Here is a 21,241-nt window from a genome sequence, read left to right as displayed (position 1 = left end):
TAAGATTCACTAAAGGCTCAAACATTGTCAGGATTTTTTTTTAGGGATAAAATATCTTAAAATTAAGGTCTGTACATTTTTTCAGACATAATGCTATTTCACACTTAATATACTATAATATAAAAATAACCTTTATATGTACTGGGAAACCAAAAAATTCCTATATCTTGCTTTATTGTGATATTCACTTTATTGCAGTAGTATGGAAGCAAACCTGCTCTTTGAGATGTGCCAGCTCATGAATAAAATAGCTATATAATATCTAGTATAGTTTAGTAAAGAAAACATAGTGGAGATAAGATACGCATTACGTATACTTTTCCATACTTTGATGTTCAGAGATATGCCATCCAGAAAATGTTATTTTAAATCATTCATCCACCAAGGTTTCTACAGCATTAAGGCTTTAGTGTACCACTTTTGCACTTGTCATATGCTTACTAAATGCTATCTGTACTGAAGTACAAATCATTTTAATCAAGCTAGAATCCAAAGCAAATGAATCTGATTACACTTTCTTTAGAGATCCTAACAAAATCTGTTATGCCCTAATATTGACTGAATTATTCCCAGCTCTGGAACATTATTTGCTTTGTTAATATTATTCTAGCTGAAACAAAAGATACCATAGAAAACTTGACTGACTCAAAGAAAAGCCTTTCACATAAAAGGTGAATAAAATGGGAGGAAAGAAAAGCAAAACAATTAAATGGAAAGTTTTCTTAAATTTTCTATCACACAATATGTGACAACTGCAGTCACATCAAGGTTCCTGACGTATGCTTGGGAGATATCTTTGGGCAGTAAGCTTGAGCTCCTCTGCAGTGTCAGGCACTGGGCTACACAGAGCAATGGGAAGCACCTCTGGCCTCTGTCTTCATGGGTGCTGCTAATGACCTAAGTTTATTCCACATTAAGGATGATTTGCCTTGATCTTAGTTCTTGAAATGGAGGAAATGAGGTATGGTGGCATTCACTTTAATTTGATGACTTTAATCCATTCCTTCTATTACTGAGCATTAAAACTGGAGCATACTGCTTACTTCTTCATCTCCTAAGGTACAAAGTGGAGACTTAGAGCCAGTGCTCCATGAAGGTATGTGTGCATGGTCAGGAATGGTAGGAAGCAACCAATTTCCTTTTATCCTCATTTCAAGTACTGCTTAAAACTAATTTCATATATGTAACTTTTCTTAATCTTTCAAGATGATTGGACCAGTTTGAGAAAATACAAAGCAGTCTACTAGGAATGTCAGCCAGCTTCTAAATTTATCTGATTCTCACCTAGAACTTAGGATTTTGCCTATGCAGAAAGTGAATGCCATGAGATATATAATCAGATCTTAAAATCCTACGTGGGAAAGGGATTAAACTTTTAGTTTGGAAATAATACAGTCTGCCATTTAAAAGTCAAAGTGAAAGGTATATGATTATGAAAATGTTAGTTTAAAGGTACATTTTCATTTCTGCAAAATTTACATTGATTTAAAACTATAACTGCAGTGGAGTGACCCCAATAATCCAATAACTCTACTTCATTTCAAATGAAAGAAGAAGTCTTATATTAAGTAAGAAGAATTAAGCTATCTAAGGATCTTTTTATCAGGAAACTGGAAAGGAAAATTTAAATTCTGCTTCAGAGGACAGTTGCCTCACTTGAGACTCATGAGATGACAGATGGCCAGTTATCAAAGAATAAAACATGTGAAAATGAATTCTATACAGTCATGGAACAGATCTTTTCCATTAAAAAAACTACATGCCTGTTCCTTGTCTATCAAGAAAACATTTAAGTGGTGTGCTTTCACATTTAAAAATAGATAACTAATCTCCAATGTACAGAGCACCATATTTTCAGTGGGCGTTATGTAGGAGAGTGAGAACTATGATGAAGGAAGCAGAGGGGGAGATATCAGAGTTGCAAGTTCATGAAACACAATTCACATTGATTAATTACTAGCAATGTGAATAAAGTAACAGAAAATTCACAGGCAGAAGTTTAAATACTTTTAAAGGAATAAATCAGCCAACCCTCCATATCTATGAGTTCTTCAACTGTCAATTTAACCATGCATTGAAAACTTTAAAAGGAAAACTGCAGCTGTACGGAACACATACAGACATCTTTTTTTGTCATTATTCCCTAAAAACATAGTATAACAGCTATTTACATAACATTTACATTGCATTAGGCATTACAAGTAACCTACAGAATTTAAAGTATATGAGAAGATGTTGTGTAGGTTATGTGCAAACAGTATGCCACTTTATATAAAGGACTTGAGTGCCCCTGAATTTTGTTATCTGTTGGGCATCCTGGGACCAGTCCTGCACAGATACTGAGGGATGGCTGAATATTTGAATGTACAGATTTCCATTTTTTTTTGGTGGTACTGGGGTTTGAACTCAGAGCCTTGCACTTGCTAGGCAGGTGCTGTACCACTTGAGCCACACCCTAGCCTGCAGATTTCCATTTTTAAAACATCCTCTTCCTCTAATAATTCAAGATACTTAAAGGCAAAAATACTACTTTCAGGGAAATATTCTTTAGTGGCTGGTTTAAAAAAAGACATCAAATATATTAATATTTTAAATATACTTGAAAATACAATCTAATCACATGGAAACTAAAAATAAAGGTCTATTTTGAAGAGGAAATATGTATAATTTTGCGTATGGAAAGGATGATTCATTGCTATCTTTTTATAAATTACTAGTTTTTGTTTTTCAATTTTCATTATTATTTTGTTGGTTTTCAAAAAGGGAGGAATTTTCATTTCTATTCTAAAAAAGGATCAGTCTGAGTTAGAAACTTCTTTATTAACCTTTTGAAATAAAAATAAACATACAAAAAGCTGCTGCTTTGCATTGCTGTGCAGTTCTATAAATACCATAGTACATGAGCACAGAAAACCACATATAAGGATGGCATAACTTATTAAAACAAGAAAATACTTCATGTTTACATATGCAGACTAGAATTATAAATATTCCATTCAGGAGCTAATCAATTTGATTATGAATAATACGTTTTCAAAATACAGCATTAAAAAAAACCCTCCAAAACGGAACACATATAGAAGGATATTATTTTCTGCTACAAAATTTTCCATGACTATTTTTAGTCCACAACTGTTGCATGAAGTATTTTTTCCATAAAAGGCTCTCACACTTACAAATATAACCTCAAGATGATCAGCTGGCAAAAAAAGAGACAAATTTATTTTAGACTGACATAGAAAAGACAAAAGAAGAAAATCCAAGAAACGTATTTTCCAATATCTTCTTAGCCCTCTGCAGGGGGAGGGGACTCAAACAAAAGCTTCATAACTATTTGAGGGATATTTAATAATATTAGTAGGCTGGATTATAAGAGAGAACACATGGTTTTATACCTCAGGCTTCAGATCTCTATGCACTACTCCAACATCATGCATGTGGCTTACTGCGGAAACAAGTTTCCGCATGATGTAGCTAGCTTCGGTTTCACTGAAGTGTTTCTTTTTCTTGATGCGTTCAAACAGTTCTCCTCCATTTAGAAGTTCCATCACCAGAAACGTATGGAGCTAAAAAAAAGAATCATGCAGAAGCTTTAATGGAAAGAAGCAGACAACTCTTACTGCATGAAGTATTGACTGTTATCTAGCACCAGTAAATTTAAATAAACCCTTGTTAAAACAACCCACAGGAACCCTTGTATTTTAGAGGAAAGAGCTGAAGGATAACGTGACTTTTTTAGAATTCTATTTTGGTGATAGGAAATTTCAAGTACTGCAGTGAAATCTTCATGTATCATTTCCTTGACTTCCTTTCCTTAATTTGAATTCCATTTCAACCCTCTTTCTGTAGTTCATACATTTTTCTTTTTCTTTTTTAGTTTTTTTTTTTTATGGTACTGGGGTTTGAACACAGGGCCTTGTACTTGCTAGGAAGGTGCTTTACCATTTGAGCCCCAGCTCTAGTACCAATTTTTCTTTTTAAAGTGTGACCCAATGCTGACAATAATCTGAAGTCATCTATTGTAAGTAATTTAGATTACAGATTATGTATGGGCAACTACCCACATGAGGTCTGGCAAACCCATTTAATGAAAAATTTCCTTTCTTTTTCTTTAAAGTACTGTTTGATAATGTTAAGGCTCAACAAATTAGCTTCAGTGCTCCTGTTAATACTCATTACAAATACCCATAACCCACTGTGCATGATTTTTTTAAATGACTGCTTTTGATTCCAGCAGCATTATCTTAATTATTTTGTAAGTTTTACATTTTTACTATGCTTTGCATATATCTACATAAAGAAAATAACACAGGAGATACCAAAGGACAGAGGACTTATATTTGCTTTCAATACATGAATAGTCTAGAAATAAATACCATGTCAACATTCAGGTGTTATGCATTATAGCACTGACATTACCCAACAAATGTTTCTGGAATTACCAAAACTCAGAAAAATTGCTTCATATCAAATAGTTACAAGGATATTATCCTGAACATACTAGACAAATTGTAAATGGTGAACAACATTTTCAATAAGAAAACCGTTCCCAGAATACAAGAGATTAAGCTTATTCAAGTTTTTATGTTAGACAAATAAAGTGAAGGTTGAAGGTCTGCTATAAGCATAGGCCAGTGAGCTTTAAGAAAAGAATAAAAAAATCAAGCTTGGATTTGAATGTCAATTCTATTCTTTTTTTTGAGACAACATATTGCTATGGAGCCCAGGTTGGCTTTGGACATGTGATCCTCCTGCCTCAGCCTCCATAAATGCTGGGATTCCAAGAGTGTGTCACCATGCCAGGCAGTTTTGTTCCTTATTATCTTGAGGATACTACTGTACGTCTATGAACTTTAGGACCCTTATCAATAAACTGTAGATAACAAGGAGAAAATCTATGTGTGGTTCCTCAAATAATGGCCCTCCAAAGATGTTTATGTCCTAATCCCCAGAATCTGCTTTTTACCTCATACAGAAAAAAAAGACAAGTACCTCCTTTTTTTTTTTTTAGAGAGAGAGAGAGAGAGGGTCTCACTATGCAGCCCAAGCTAACCTTAAAGTCACGCTCTTCTGGCATGGCCTCCTGAGTATTAAGATTACAGGCATGAGCCACCACACTTGGCAAGTTAAGGAGGATCTTGAGATGGGAAGATTATCCTAAATTATTCATCAGGGTCTGTGGTATGTGGACAATAGAAGCAAGAGATTACAGTTTTGCATGGAAGAGTCACAAGCCAAGGAACATGGCAAGTAAACAAATTGAGCCTTAGAGTCTCTAGAAGTAGTCTACTTTGCCTACTCCCTGGTTGTAAACCAGTGAGACTGATTTTGGACTTCTGATCTCCACTAATTATTTCAGGTAATTAATCTGTATTATTTTAAGTTTATGGTGCTTTGTTATAGCAACAATACGGAACTCATAGAGTATGTAAAGCATAGAATATGGCACAGAAAATGAGCGGTACTAATGCACAGTTGAAGGCAGAAGACCACCCTTAATCGATGTTACCCATTAGTGACACCATCATGGGAAAAAAACTGAGGGTATATTTTACCAGCTTCATGTAGAATGTTAACTGTATTCATACCAGTATATATAGGATTATATCATAAGATAATTTATTTTCTGATAACTCTTGAATATAAAAATAGCAATTCATAAGCTTGTGAAATAGATAAAAAAAATTAGGGATGTAATTCCTGAGATGTGACACTAGTCAGGAGGTCAGAGATCAAATGTCTGGCTTGGAATATAGCTAGGGACAGATACAAAACCACAGAGGGGATATCTAAGGTCATCCATTGATTCCTTGATTGATTCATGAATTTCCTCTCTACCTGCAGTAACAGGATATTGTTCAGCCTCTTCTTGAGCACCTCTAGTGGACAGGACACTCATGGAGTTGAGAAGCTCAATGAGGTGAGAGGTGATGGATGAGCAGGGAGAGGATTCACCCTGAGTCTTTGTTTCAAAGGCATTCCTTTTCGGACTATAAGAACCAAAAAGCAAGTAAAGGACAATACCAATTTTGGATGCTCATTTCCTGATATAAAAAATGGGCTGTTTCTGCCTCCCCTAAGGAGGCAGAGAAAAGTAATTAAAAGCTTGCTGGCTCTGAAATTGGACTGGTTGGTCTCAGATTCCAGCCTTAACCACTTACACTATGAAACTCTTGTTACTGAACTTCTGTAACTTCTCACCTCATAAGGATTGACTACAGAGTGTCTCTAGTACAATACATGGACCACATAAAGCATGTGATTATTATAGTTATGATACTATTCCTGCTGCTGCCTGACTTCATCACGATGTATCACTCGTGGTCACAGTGCTTCAGGATACTTCAATGTGGCAGAGAATTAGGTCTCAGCTATCCTAGCATGGATGTCACAGCAGCACAAATGAGGAGTGCCCTACCAGATTTTCACTAAGTTGTGTGATCTTAGACACAACCCCTCTGACACTGGTTTTATACCAGTGTATTTATACCTGGTATAAATCTCATGATCCTTAGGAATCTGTTTCTTCATTGGTATTATTTGTCCTTTAGCTTGCAATACCTGGTATAAATCTCATGATCCTTAGGAATCTGTTTCTTCATTGGTATTATTTGGGCAAACCATATTCAGGACTGGTTTTTAGCTCCTGTGCCCCCATGTTTTCCTGAGCAGGACTGTGTCATCCAACCCAGTGTCAGAGGGGGAAAAAAATGGAGCATTTCAAGTATGGGAGGTAGCAGTGGGAAGGGCTGAGAGGTAACATGGACGAAACACAATGATGCTCCTTCCATATCCCAGCTGGCATGCTTCTATGTTAGCATCCTGTTGAAAAGCAGGACTGGGAAGTGGAGAAGGAGCAGTAGGGCTTAGCTTGGAGGCTGAACAGACTTTGCTGTCTGAAATAAGGTAAGGAAAGAGAGTATTCTTGCTCTTCTGCTTCTTATTTGTCCTTTAGCTTGCAATACCTGGTATTAAGACTCTATATGTTCTATTTTAGAAGTGAAAAGAACATTAAAGGCTCAAAACTGCCTAGTGCTGAAAGGAATGAAGTAATTAAGCTATGGTGGGTGGCAGCTGCGTTGGCAATAAGCACACAGCAGTCTGTGATAGCACCATTGAGCTCTTGCTTCTCTCTGTCCTTCCATGTCATATGTAGTAACAACTGAGTGGTAAAACAAAAACAAAAAACAACAAAAAGCCCCCAAACAAGGCTACTTAAAAAGCTAAACACTGATCTACCATATGATCTAGCAATACCACTCTTGGGGATATACCCAAAAGACTGTGACACAGGTTACTCCAGAGGCACCTGCACACCCATGTTTATTGCGGCACTATTCACAATAGCCAAGTTATGGAAACAGCCAAGATGCCCCACTACTGATGAATGGATCAAGAAAATGTGGTATCTATACACAATGGAATTTTATGCAGCCATGAAGAAGAACGAAATGTTATCATTCGCTGGTAAATGGATGGAATCGGCGAACATCATTCTGAGTGAGGTTAGCTTGGCCCAAAAGACCAAAAATTGTATGTTCTCCCTCATATGTGGACATTAGATCAAGGGCAAACACAACAAAGGGAATGGACTTTGATCATAAGATAAAAGCGAGAGCACACAAGGGAGATAGGAGGATAGGTAAGACACCTAAAAAACCAGATAACATTTGTTGCCCTCAATGCAGAGAAACTAAAGCAGATACCTTAAAAGCAACTGAGGCCAATAGGAGACGGGGACCAGGAACTAGAGAAAAGGTTAGATCAAGAAGAATTAACCTAGAAGGTAACACACATGCATAGGAAATCAATGTGAGTCAACTCCCTGTATAACTATCCTTATCTCAACTAGCAAAAACCCTTGTTCCTTCCTATATTGCTTATACTCTCTCTTCAACAAAATTAGAGATAAGGGCAAAATAGTTTCTGCCGGGTATCGAGGGGGTGGGGGGAGAGGGAGGGGGCAGGATGGGTTGTAAGGGAGGGGGTGGGGGGAGGGGGGAGAAATGACCCAAACATTGTATGCACATATGAATAAAAAAATTTAAAAAAAAAGCCCCCAAACAGATAAAGGATCCCAAACAGATAGGATACCTACCTGATCATGAAAAACTTCATGCAACTTCACGATATTGGGATGTCCTTCACAGAGTTTCAGAGCTGTTATTTCTTTCTGAGTATTGGCTTCCATTCTGCAGAATGAGATAGCTACTAGCATCTACATGTCTCTTCCAATAAGTTGTCATTATCATTCCAATCTTACCTTTGTTTTTATTTAGAGTACATTCAGAATATACATGTCAAAGTATCAGAATGAGATTCTCATAAAAGTAATGAATCATACCACCCACCAGAAAAGTAAGACATTTTTCTGGAGAAAATTATTCTGAGTCAGAAATGATCTAGTCATTCAAAGAAACAGATGTTCTATTTGCCTGACAATTTGGTAATAAGAATACACAATCATGAAGGTAGTAATCAGTTACCAAAGCAACTTAGCTGACTCTCAAAACTACCAGTAGCTTGCTAAATAATTTCAGAGAAAAGTATTTCAAACATTCAACTAATAAAAATAGCAGTAGCTGCTAAAATCACTAAGCAAGTTTAATTAAATATATAATTAGCACAAGAAAGTTTTCCCATAATAATCTCAAAATCTTATCAGATTTATCAAAAGCATATCCATTTGATTTAAAATGGATTACCTCATCAGAAAATACTGATCAGAGTTACAAATATCATGGATCAACTAATAAGTCACGTAGTTAAGCCTATGGGTAGAAAGCTTTACAACATACTTTTAGTTTCCTCTTCATTAGAAATCTCTTAATTTACAGAATTCACTGAGTTGGATAAGTACACAAGAAAGACTGCTAGAACTAGTGATACCTTTTGCTGATTATTTTGACTGCAAATGCTTGGTTACTCTTTTTGTGTACACACTTTCGACAAATTGAGAAACTTCCTTCTCCCAATGGTTTGTCCTTTAGATCTAGGTCATAGTGTTGATAGAATGGGGAGTCCTGAAGAGAAACCAGTATCATATAACTTAAGAAAATGTTATTAATACCTAAGAGATAAGTAAAACTGCAGAATAGTATGGAATTTTAATATTAATACCTGTGAATGTAATATTTTATAATCTAAAATTCATCTTTAGCTCATTTCTATTTGCATCTATACAATTTATTTAAGACACATAATCCTTTACATTGCAAAAAGGAGTTCATTCAAATTGATGTTAATAATTCTCTGGCATGTATCCTGCCATTTCCATTTATTTAATATTTTCTACAACAGCACTTTAGTCAAATGATAAATGTACTAAATTTACTAGACTTGAGAACATTAATTAGTGTTGATATTTAAACATTCATGCAAACCACAAATACATCATTGAAGCAACCACATCTGAATACCTTCATCATTGCACTTCTGGCAACATTTGCCATTCCAGGACGTTCAACTCCCATGTGAAACTGAAGAGGATCTATGACAGCTGCATTGCGCTTGAAGAGGATAGAAGGAGCAACAAAGGAATAGCCCTATAAAAGACAGGGAAACATAAAAAATAAAGATTTGCAATTTGATAGTTTAGCAGAGAACAGATTGTGATGACTTTTTTCTTCTTAGAAAAACACTCAAACAGTTGTTGAGATAAATATTTTGTATTATCTTCAATCCAAAATGAGGTTTATCTCAATTCAACAACAACAAAAATGCTTTTCAGAAGGAGATAATGCCATCTTCTGGTAGAATGAGACAGGTTCAAAAATAAAGGTAGAAAAAGACTTCCTCCTGATTCTACCCCAAATCTGACTCAGGGATGTAATTATTTTGAATTGTTGATAAAAAAAAAAACTTGCTTATAACTGGCAATGGTGGCTCAAGACTGTAATCCTAGTTACTTGGGAGGCTGAGATTAGAAGTATCATGGTTCAAGGGAAACTTGGGCAAGAAGTTTGTGAGACTCTATCGCAACAGAAAAAGCTGAGTGTGGTGGCATGCATCTGTCATCCCTGCTATTGGTGTGGGGGAGAAGTGTAAAATAGGAGGATGGTGGTCCAGGCCAGCCTCAGCAAAAAGTGAGACTATATCTCCAGAATAAATAGAGCAGAAAGGACTGAGGGTGTGGCTAGAGTGGTAGAACATCTGCCTAGCAAGTGCAAAGCCCTGAACTCAAACACCAGCACCACCAAAAAAAAGTTTATTAACACAAATAACTTCTCAAAAAATGATACAGTCAAGATATTAAACAAAGTGGTTCAAGTACTACTATATTTCAAAGCAGAAAAATAACAAGTCTCACTAAAGTTAGTTCTAATTCAGCAATGATTTGATTATTGGAAAGAACAAATCTAATGGCAGAATGATGTGGTGAACCAGAAATAATATACTGATGGATGATTAATCTGTTCAAGCTAAGACATTCACTAGTTCATCAACAAATATCTATGAAGTGCTCAGTCACATGCTACACAGTGATGTGTAATGAGCAAGAACAATTTGGATGGCCAGTTTAAACCACACCACAGGCACTTACAGGAGTCAGAGAAATAAAGCTATGATGACAATTAACAGGTAGAATATTTTATCTTAAGTCTGATAAAGAACCTTTTCTAAGTATAATCCTTTCTAAGTCTTTACGACTTGGGAAGCAGTTAAGATTTTATACTGAACACAAATAATCAGACAACACTGTGACCTAAAGGATAGTATATATGAATAAAGGTAAAAATTACATATTATAATTTCTAGGGCTGGAAGCATGGATCAAATGGTAGAGTATTTCCCTAGCAAGTGTGAGGCCCTAAGTTCAAACCCAAGTACCACCACAAAAAAAAAAATCTGACCATAATTTCTATATAAAAGCCTCAACAAAAATGAAATTTCAGGCATAAAACTAATAGTTCCTTATATAAAAATGTACACATAAACAGTATCTGCTATTAGCAAACCATAAGCTTTGGTTAGCAATCTGAACTTAATATCTCTGTACTAAATAATTTTGAAGAGATTTGAGGACCACCATTTTAAGATGTCAACATCTGGCCAATGAACATGTGCACACTGGGAGATTACCTGAAACAGCCTCTCAGAGCTCTGGGGTAGGGCAGCAGGAGAATAGGTGGGGTCCATTTCTGTGAATTCTTCAGCAAAGTTACTCACATCTAATTCGTCTCGGATGACTGGCTTAAATGGTGCGGGCACTTTTTTGGCAGCTAAGTCATCCCAATTTATTTTCTAAAGCAGAGAAAGAAGATTGGGACAAAGTACAAATCAACAAACTCCAAATATATTTTCTATGAATAACAAACATAGATTAGGATTTTAATTGACTAATAGGCAGAGACACTAAAAATAAGGGCACATGTTTCAAATCAATGATTAAAAAACAGTATTTTTCTGAGCAGGAGCCCATGTTTAGACTACAGTTTATAGTTTCAGCAGTGCTGTATCCAAAAGTGAATTTGCTGCTGTCCCTCTCCTGGAATCTCACAGTGTCCTCTGGGGGGCACCAACACACCTAGCTCACCCTTACAGATACCAGAAAAATTACATTTGTCTTCAGCCTTCTGAGAAAGGACTTCAAGTTAAAAAGAAAATAAACAAAACGCTACAATAAAGGGCTTTGAAATGCTCTATGGATATGAATATTAACTCCAAAGGAATATTGTTTTCTAGAGGCACTGTCACTGAGTTCTCCTCCTGCCCATGCAGATCAAAAAATAAACTATGAATCAATCATTTGCTATGTCTAAAGTTTAAATGATACTACCATAGTGATGTAATCACTCTTTCCTTATTCAACCACATTCAAGCAGTTTAGACACTACCCCAAAGGATAATCTAAGCCCCCTTTCCACCCATGTCAGACACTGAGTAATTCATGTTTTACATTATTCAAATTCAATCCTCTGTTCCTTCATGTTCCTTCTGTCACTTAAAACTACCTCAAATAATATTTACTGAATTGAAGTCTACAGGTCTCCTATTACCACGTCTTCACATCTAAGACGTCATCACTGATAGTAAGATGTGCTATTATTTTATGTAGTGTTAAGAAAAAAGCACTATTCATACTGATTTCAGTGATGGGAAAAGATGAAAACTTGTACTTCTTGGCTGATGAAATTGAGGAAATTTAATCAACAGCCATAAACTGTTTATATTATGCCCCCTGTGGAGGCAATGGAAATAAAATTATTAAATCACAGATCTTCAGGCTTTTTCAGCTAGAATGGGTTTTAGAATCAGTTCATATTCTTTCCTCTATGTGGTTGCAATGATTTGCACTATAAGTAATGATTTGTACTTGGCTATTATGTTAACATATTATATTAAGGGAAACTTCTAAAGTAAAGAGATAGCTTAAAGAAATATGTTAGCAGGAAAATGTTTAGTATGTAGAAAATGAATGCTATTTTGATCCTCCCCACCTCTGCTCCATTTGTAGAGAAATAGACCATTTAGATCTTTACAAATAGAATTCTGGTCTTTCCTAGAGTTTTTGCCATTAGAAAAAAACCAACAGTTTAAAAAGTCAAAGCAATTAAGCAAATTAAAAGTTACTATTACAAGCCGTCAAGAATAAAAATTCTTCTAATATTAAAGAAATATCAAAGAAATATTGCAGTATTCACAATGGAGAATAATATCTTAGGAAAATATGATTGAGGGTATTTTGTTTAAATAGTTTCTTGAATTTTAACCTATTGTTAATTTTTGAGCCAAACTATGAACAAGATACTTGAAATAGGTCTATTTAAATAGTAATCTTTCTAAACCATATGAACTTATGAAATACACATTAAGTTCTATTCTCAATGTGTTACTGAATTTTTGTAATTTGCACAGTAATAATTTTTAAAATGATTAAAGAGAGGTAGAAGTAAGTTTTGTTTCTTTTTTTTTTTTTTTTTTTTTTTTTGTGGTGCTAGGGTTGAACTCAGGGCCTACACCTTGAGCCACTCTGCTAGCCCTTTTTTTTGATGGGTTTTTTTCCAGATAGGGTCTCCAAACTATTTGCCTGGGCTTGCTTCGATCCATGATCCTCCTGATCTCTGCCTCCTGAGTAGCTAGGATTACAGGAGGTTCATTTTTAATACAAAGTGCAGAAGTAGTCTGATCTTCAATGTTTACCCTCTTTTATAAATACATATGCAAATATACCCACACCCACACCCATATATGTGTTGTTTTATTTTTTGCAGTGCTGGGGATCAAACCCAGGTACTCACACAGGTTAGGCAAGTGATCTGCCATTGAGCTACATCACAGCCCTGTTTCTCTATACTTAGAAAGTAATGAACACACGAAAGCTTACTTAACAGAATAGGTTTTTTCTTTGTTTTGGCATGCTCATTTAGTTTATTTTGGTGGTAATAATACAAAAGCTTACAGAATGAAGAGAAAGCTTAGATAATCCCTTTAGACCATATATTTTCAGGCCATGCTCTGAAATGATGAGATTATCTAAAAGCCATCCATATACGCTCACAGTTTTAGGAAGTAAGGCCAGGTCATCCATTTAGATTGAAATAACTAGCCATGTCAGTCAGTTTAACTTTTTTCAGTTATTTAGTATTTTTCTGTTTTCTTGGAATAAACAGGGCAAACTAAATTGAGTAGATGTGTTGGTACTCTGTAGAATGGTCTCATTTGACTTTTGAGAAGAAAAGCACTATCACAGAGACAAAGAAAATGAATGAATAATTTTATGTCATAGATTTGTAACTAAGAAATAGGTAGCTTTTGAATTTTCTAAGATTTCTCCTGGGAATAGAGGAAGAGATGAAATCACTATCTATAAGGTAAAACATGACGCCAATAACACTGAAAGAGAAGCAAGAAATAAACATGTCTCCTTAATTCATATGCCAGCATCCTGAGGTTGTAAATGGAAACCACCATTCAGAAACTCTAACCAAGAAATGATCCAAATATTGTATGCACATATGAATAAAAGAAAAAATTAAAAAAAAAACTCTAGCCAATCAGTATAGAAACTATTCAGATCTTCCCTACTCCCACTGCTTTTAGGGAGGAAAAGACCATTTAGGTCTCTACAAGTAGAATTCTGATCCCTTCCAATGAGTCTTTGTCATTTGAAAAGAAAAAGTGCAACATAGGTGAGAATAAGTAGAGAGGGATTATATTCACCCAGTTCATCAAGCATTCTAGACTCCCTAAAAACAGTAGAGGTGTGCAACCACCTATCTGCTCAATAAATTTCACCTGAAAAAAGAGATGTTCTTTGATTTCATCTGCATCCCTTGGGCCACATCCCAATCTCTTCTTGGGATCCTTCATCAGAAGACGCTGAATCAGGTCTTTAGCTAAAGCACTCATTTCCTGGGGATATGGAGGCTCGCTTTTTAATATTCTCCTGTAGGCAGATAAAACTTGAAGTTAAAACATGAGGATGATGTTACAGTGGCAATATTTTTAGTGAAAACAAGTATGGTGAAACACGTTTGAGTGGGACTAAATGTGAAAGAAAAAAATATTTGAGATGGATCAATAATACCTCAACATAGTTGAAAAATATTAAAAACAAGACACCATTAAGCCAAATTTCTGAAACTCAAGTAAGCAGGAATGAAAAATACTGGGTCATGTTTCAGTATAAGTCAATTATAATGGGAGACTATAATACCAAATATTTTACCGGGGAAAATTAAAAGAGAGGGGAGCTTTGGGCTAGATTAGCCTCCCAATATTAGACTACACTTTCTCATTAAAGACTTCACAACATAAACCACTCTTAACAACTTCAAGTAGTGAACTTGGCACTCAGATTTAAAAAGACAAAAGAAAACCTCAACCTTCTCCACCTTACTTTTCCATATCTATGTGCCAGCAACCATAAGGTGCAGAGGGTACACAGAGGGAGGTCAACCTAGGTGGGTGAGTCAGAACCACTTGGATATGGGTCATCTCTTAGTATGTGAAACAGGCAACTAGAGCATGAGTCGTCATGGGACACAGCATCTGCTTCAGTATTTACTACTGCAGCTCATGCAGGAAAGCCCTTCTAGCGAGGTGGAGCTCAGAGAGCACACAGTCTACTTATTATGGAAAATGTAAAAAATAAGACAACCAAGTGTCTTGAGAAATTTATTCACAGTCACAGAAGAAATCAATCCAAGCCAAGTGTACTTTTCTTCCTTTAAAAGCCTGATCAATAATTTAATGAGAAAAAAACTATGTAAGGGACTAATGGAAACTAAGACCCTCAACACAATATAAAAATGAACAGCTTCTTCATTATTTTGGTTTACAAAAAGATCACCTGTTGTGCAAATAATGATTACAAGATAAAACCAGCAAATAAGTTTGTGGACCTTGAGACCAGATTGAATTCAATGCTGGCTCTGTTCCTTATTGTGATCTTGAAATAGTTAACTAACTTCTTTGTACCTCAGTTTTCTCACCTGTGAAATGGGAATAACAACAGCACTTACTTAAAACAGGTATTAAGAGTTAAGACATGTATAGTGCCTAACATGGCACACAGCAAATGCTTGATAAATGTGAGCTACTAATTGTTATACTTCCTCATTCTAAGGCAACATAAGGAAAACAGACATGGAAACTATATCAAGCAGCCACTGAAAATAATGAAATAATAGTGGAGCTACAATTTTTGACAAAAAATTACAGCAGTTACTATTAATATCAAAGCTAATTCTACTTCTAGAACTCTATTCTAGGAACCCAGAGAAAAAGATGGTATCTCAAGGAAAGAAATAAACAATTCCTCTCTTGTTGATTCTTAAATATTCTCCCAATGGTCACTGCTTGCAGGCTTTTCAGCACTAGCAGACAGCCTTGTCCTCAGGGAAACCACAGGTATATCTGAGAGGGAAACCACAGGTATATCTGAGAGGGAAACCACAGGTATATCTGAGAAGGAAACTGGGAATCCTCCTTCTCAGGGAAAAACAAACATAGCCTTCCCATTTCCTCTACCTTTCTTGTACTTTTTGCAGGAAAGAATTCCTTGCATAGAGGACAGGGTAGGGAAGTGCACTGTGGGTGACACTTGCTATTGATCGTCAGAGTAGAGAAATATGCATGGCAGCTGACATCATCATAGGTACTGACTCCAGACCATATACTTCTTAAACCTCAGCAAGGCTGCCTGTTGGAAGTCTGTCTGTACCTGGCACCAGAAGAAAGAAACAGCCAATCCTGCGACAACACACAAAGCAGAAATGCCCACCATGACAGGTTTGTCCTCAAGAACAGAAACAGAGAACAGAGTTAGCTTTGCTGCCATGCCAAGCCTGGGAAGAGGCACACAAGGAGACCTTTACCAGAGTCAGGAGCTTGTTCTAGGCATGTGCTAGCCACAATATGCAAGGAGCTGACATTTAGGTTCCAATGACATAGGGAGTACATCAAAAAGAAACAGTGGGAATCTGAGGGAATTTCTGCTGAAAATGGGGCTGGTCCCAAACCTTCCCTTTGTGGAGTGACAACACTGCCAGAACCAGCAGTCAGCTCAGCACATGATCCAGCTTGGAGGAGCAGGAGGCTCACAGGAGACTGGGAAGGACAGTGCTGAGGCTCCAGATCCTTTCTGCACATGCAAGGGGTGTACGTGTGGCAGGGAGACTTCCCTGGGAAAGCAGAAGAGCAGGGCTCAGAGCCATGAAGGGGTGGTGAGAAGGACTTTCCCTTTATTCTGTAGGAGCATGACTTCAGATGTACTTTTTTCTTACACTGTGTCCTTGAGGCATACTGAGCTAAGACAAAAGTGACAAGGTGTAGCTGGCCATGCTGCTGGAGAAGAACTGCACTATACTGAGAGGTGAGCAGGCACACAGGCCAAGGGTCTTCTTGTATAGAACTATGACAAAGGCTTTCAGATAACATGAGCTTCTGTGTGCCACTCTTCTGCTCACAGGTGTCCTGGTGGGCCTTTATACACATGAGCAGTTATAAGACGCAGTTGCCAAGCTGACTTCCCATGCTGGAAGTGGGAAGTGATCCACACTGCTGCTGCTCTCATCCCTAACAGCTGAGTGTGTCCTCTGTGGGCTGGGAAACCATGTCCAGGTGGTTAGAAAGGCCCCTGACCAAAAACATGTTTGATGCTTTCGCTGATGGCACCACGTTTCCTCTTCTGTATCCTTCTATAGAGCTACGTAACACTGGTTCCAGATGCCAGCCCACTGTGGCATGGGAGTGTACATGGATCTGAACCCCAGACCGCTTCCGGCTCTGTAGAATGGGCACAACAGAGGTGGGTGTCCTATGAAGGATTCCCAGGATACTTGTCATAACAGCACTAGAGCATCCTGCAGCAAGAACAGGGAGACAGTTCTTGACTGCTGCTGCCACTTCACCAGCTCCAATGTACTTGGTTTCTGAACTGGTAATAACCCAAAGTTAATTTTTTCTTACTTCAAAATCAATCTGGAAAACTCCAGAAATGAGCTGTAATTAGGTGAGATGCAAATAAACCTTAGAGTGTTCTGCAGAATCAGAACAGGCTCTGAGTTGATGTCCCACATTCAACACTTCACATGTCTGTTACCATTTCATCCATACAACAATCACATCAAAGACTGCTACTAAAATCTGTTTCATAGAGGATGAGAGGCTCCTTTCAAAAAAAAAAGCAGGAAATAAAAATATTAAGATTTCAATAAGATATTTTAGAACATGGATGACTAATATTTACTTGCTAGAATAAGCATATGACATAAGACAGTTCTCAAAAAGCAAATGTGGGGTGATTTGCCTAATGACTTATTAAAACACATTATAAGACAAAATTGTAAAGTGAGGTGGTAGCAAAATAAATCAACAGCCACATTAAGTGAACAGAAGAGACATCTTGAAAATATCCAAGTATTTATGAAAGGTTAGTATTGTTTTTAAAGTCATATAGGAAAGACTGCATTGTTCAACAAATGTGTTAAACAAATAAACAATACCACAACTCCAAAAACCTCCAAATGGACTGACAAATTACATGTAAAAATCAAAAATGAAATAAAATCAAAATACTAATAATATAAAAACATACATAAAATTTTTTCATGAATGGTCTGTTTCTGAAAACCCTGTGACAACAGAAATTTACAAGTGTTTAGCTTAAGTAGTTACGGACTAAATGGTAGGGACACCAAGGTTAAAATTAAACCTGTGATAGGAAAGGGATGAACAGATGGGTAGACAGGCAAAAAATAGGATGGTAGAGCATTTATGGTTCAGTCTGGGCATTGAGCAGATAGGTGTCCATTGTAAACAATGTCTGAAAATTTTCATGACAAAATGTTTTCAAAAAAGTGAGTCTATGAAACTGAACATGTATTTTATGTGTTCACTGAGCTACATAATTAAGAGCCATCTCTGTGAGAAAGTACTACTGCCTTTAGCAAGGCAGTATTAGCAACAAGGACAAAGCTTACTTCTTCACCCTGGAAAGGTCTTAGTTCAGTCACCTTTTCAGAGAAGGCTTCCTAACCATTCTACCAAAATCAACTGTTTCTCTTACCTCTTATCCTTATTTTACTTTTCTTCATGGCATTTATATATAGCATATTATATATTTATTAATCTCTCAACTAAAATATAAGCTTCAAGGGAGTAAGGATTCTATTTTCTTCGCTTTTATTACCAGCCCAGAATGTTGTGTGGCATATACAGGAAGCACACCTTATTTGATTTATTATACACAATTTTGAACAAACATGGTCAAAAAATAAATAAAAATCAAGACATTAAAAAAAAATTTAATTCCCGAGCACACATTCCACAGCTCAGTTGTTTTGGAGAAGCTCCCAGTCAGTCCTGCTATCATAAGTTGTATTTAATCATTGGTGATCTGCTGTTTCTGTGCCCTCAATTTTGTGAAAATACAGCTCCCAAAAAGCAAATGGTGCCCTAAAAGCAAGGTAAAAATTATGGTAATCTTCCCAAATCAAAAAGAGCATGTAATGTGCTTAATTTAAGTGACAGATTGAAAACTTTAGATCTGTTGAAAGACAGCATGTCTCTAGAGGAAGTTGGACAGTGTTATGGGAAAATGAATTAAGCATCCACAGTACTGGAGATACAGAGAATGAAATAAGTAGTTTTTGGTAAGAAGTATCAATGTGTTCAACAGTAATTTTTGTGATGGTAATGTAGTGGTTTCAAGTTATGTATGCTCAGACCTACTGTACATGTATTATAGGTACAATTGAGGAATTTTAGAGTACTGAACTCTGTGCATCCTGAGCATTTGTGGGTTTTTCTCAGTAGTGGTCTCCTTGGAACCATATATTTATAAATACTAAGGATCTACTATAGTAAATTAACAAGTATTTAGTGAATAAGCAAATGCCTAATTATTTTCCACTTACTACACCTTGGTCACTCAGGATTTGAGGCCTACAAACAGGTTCCTCATTTATTTACAGATGATATGCATTCTCATGGTGTATCAGCCAGACTTTTCATCACTGTGACAAAATACCAGACATAAACAATGGAGAAACGATTTATCTGACTCATGTTTTCAGAGGTTTCAGTCCATGACCAGCTGGCTCCATTTCTGTGGACCTGAGGCAAAACTGAAACATCATCGCAGGAAGCATGTGGTGGACCATGTGGGGAGCAAGGCTGCTCCCCTCATGGCAGCTGGGAAGCAGACACACAGGACAAACAGGCCACGGAGAAGACAGAACTGTCAAAGGCATGCCCCCACTGACCTACTCCCTCTAGCTAGGCCCTACCTCCTAATGTTTCCACCACCTTCCAAAATGGTGCTATCAGCTGGGATCAAGCCTTCACCACATGAGCCTGTAGTGGCATTTCATATTTAAACCATGACACAGGGGTCATTTATTCCTATTTATCTTCCATTTAGAAGTTTATAATCTTTCCTATTTCATAATTTAAAGTTGTTGACTTTCACTTTCTGGCTCCCATGTGGTCCCAGAATATACAGAATTACTTATGTGCCACTAAGTTAGAAAGAGCTTTTGGTGAACTTCATTTTCTCTAAATTTTTGCCCAACATGAAACGAATAGGTAAACACTGGGGTCTTCACTCAATAGTACATTATATAGCTACTGCAAAATTAAAAAGTTTATAATTAGAGAATGCTTATGATAAAATCTGAGCAAAAGCTGAAATACAGAAATTATTTCTAGTATGAGCATGTCATACCAGTGAAAGGCCTAATATGATACATACCAAAATATTAGCAGTTTTTAACTGTAGGTGTTGTTATTGACAGTTTCTCCCTGTGCATGTTTTAAGCTATTATGAACATTACTTTTAGAACAGGAATAAAATGAACTTCATTTACAAGATTACAGATCCTCTAACAGCAGAACACAGTATGGCAGGGAGACAGCAAAGTCTAGACCCTCCCATGTGCAGCCCCTGGGTGCTGCTGTGTGCACTTGTCACCATCTGCAAGGCATTCTCTTCCCCTCCATGCCCATGCTGCATCTCCATTATAAATGCCTCCCCAACAACCTGATCCTCAAGGAGCCACACCTCCTTTGTACTTCTACACATTCTTACCACTCACACATTTGCCAAACTCCCCGATATTATGATTTTTCATGTATTTGGTTCTTATCTTCCTACATGGTATGTAAGTTTTCTTAGGACAAGGACTAAACCTTTATATTTCTCTTCCTTCTTAGAAGTAGAACACTACTCAACAGACTAGATTAAAGAAATTAATTCTCCTATAGTCTGTGGGTCATTATTTTGCAGTCCTTTACTGAAATAAACACCTGCCAGGCTAGGAAAGAAACAAGCAGCATGGAAATAAGCATTCCCTAGGAGACAGAATGAAGCAATCTCCTAATTACCTTGTACTTGACCAACCTCACAGCAGCTCTGAGTCCTTGGGTAAGGTGAGCCCCAGTTTCTTCACCTGTACTGCAACAGATGCTACTACCTACATGTCAGGGTTGTTAAAGAGTCCAGGGCATAATGTGGGTGACTTCTTGACATAGAGAGTGGCATACAGCAGTCCCCTGATAAATGGTGCTGTGGGTACAGCTCCATGAGAATGGCTGCCCTAGAGTTCCCAGGCCATCACTTCACTTTGGGTATTCTGAGTTCTTCTTTGGTCCATGTCCCCGTGTTTCCCTTAGTCACAGTAGCTGCTTCATTAAGAACAATAAAATAGTTTTGGGTTTTTTTTTTTTTTTTTGGCTGGTATTTTGCTTCCCTCCTATGCCCAGCACACTACCCAGATCTTCTACCTCACTGTCT

General features: G+C 36.9%; 1 protein-coding gene across 2 annotated transcripts in view; it reads right to left on the bottom strand.

Moving 5' to 3' along the window:
- Positions 1–21,241, bottom strand: part of Rps6ka5 (ribosomal protein S6 kinase A5) — a 187,997-nt gene that overhangs the window by 29,740 nt on the left and 137,016 nt on the right. For both annotated transcript variants that reach the window (XM_074067318.1, XM_074067317.1), the window contains exons 8-13: positions 14,239–14,389; positions 11,083–11,244; positions 9,420–9,545; positions 8,890–9,023; positions 8,099–8,192; positions 3,396–3,566 (exon numbers count right to left, since the gene is read on the bottom strand). In XM_074067318.1, the coding sequence (XP_073923419.1) occupies positions 3,396–3,566; positions 8,099–8,192; positions 8,890–9,023; positions 9,420–9,545; positions 11,083–11,244; positions 14,239–14,389 (838 nt within the window). The remainder of the gene's footprint in view (positions 1–3,395; positions 3,567–8,098; positions 8,193–8,889; positions 9,024–9,419; positions 9,546–11,082; positions 11,245–14,238; positions 14,390–21,241) is intronic.

Source organism: Castor canadensis, chromosome 3, assembly GCF_047511655.1.
Source record: "Castor canadensis chromosome 3, mCasCan1.hap1v2, whole genome shotgun sequence".
In the NCBI taxonomy this organism is placed as follows: domain Eukaryota; kingdom Metazoa; phylum Chordata; class Mammalia; order Rodentia; family Castoridae; genus Castor; species Castor canadensis.
Note: the sequence above shows the minus strand (reverse complement) of the source record. Positions and strands in the feature narration are given on the sequence as shown.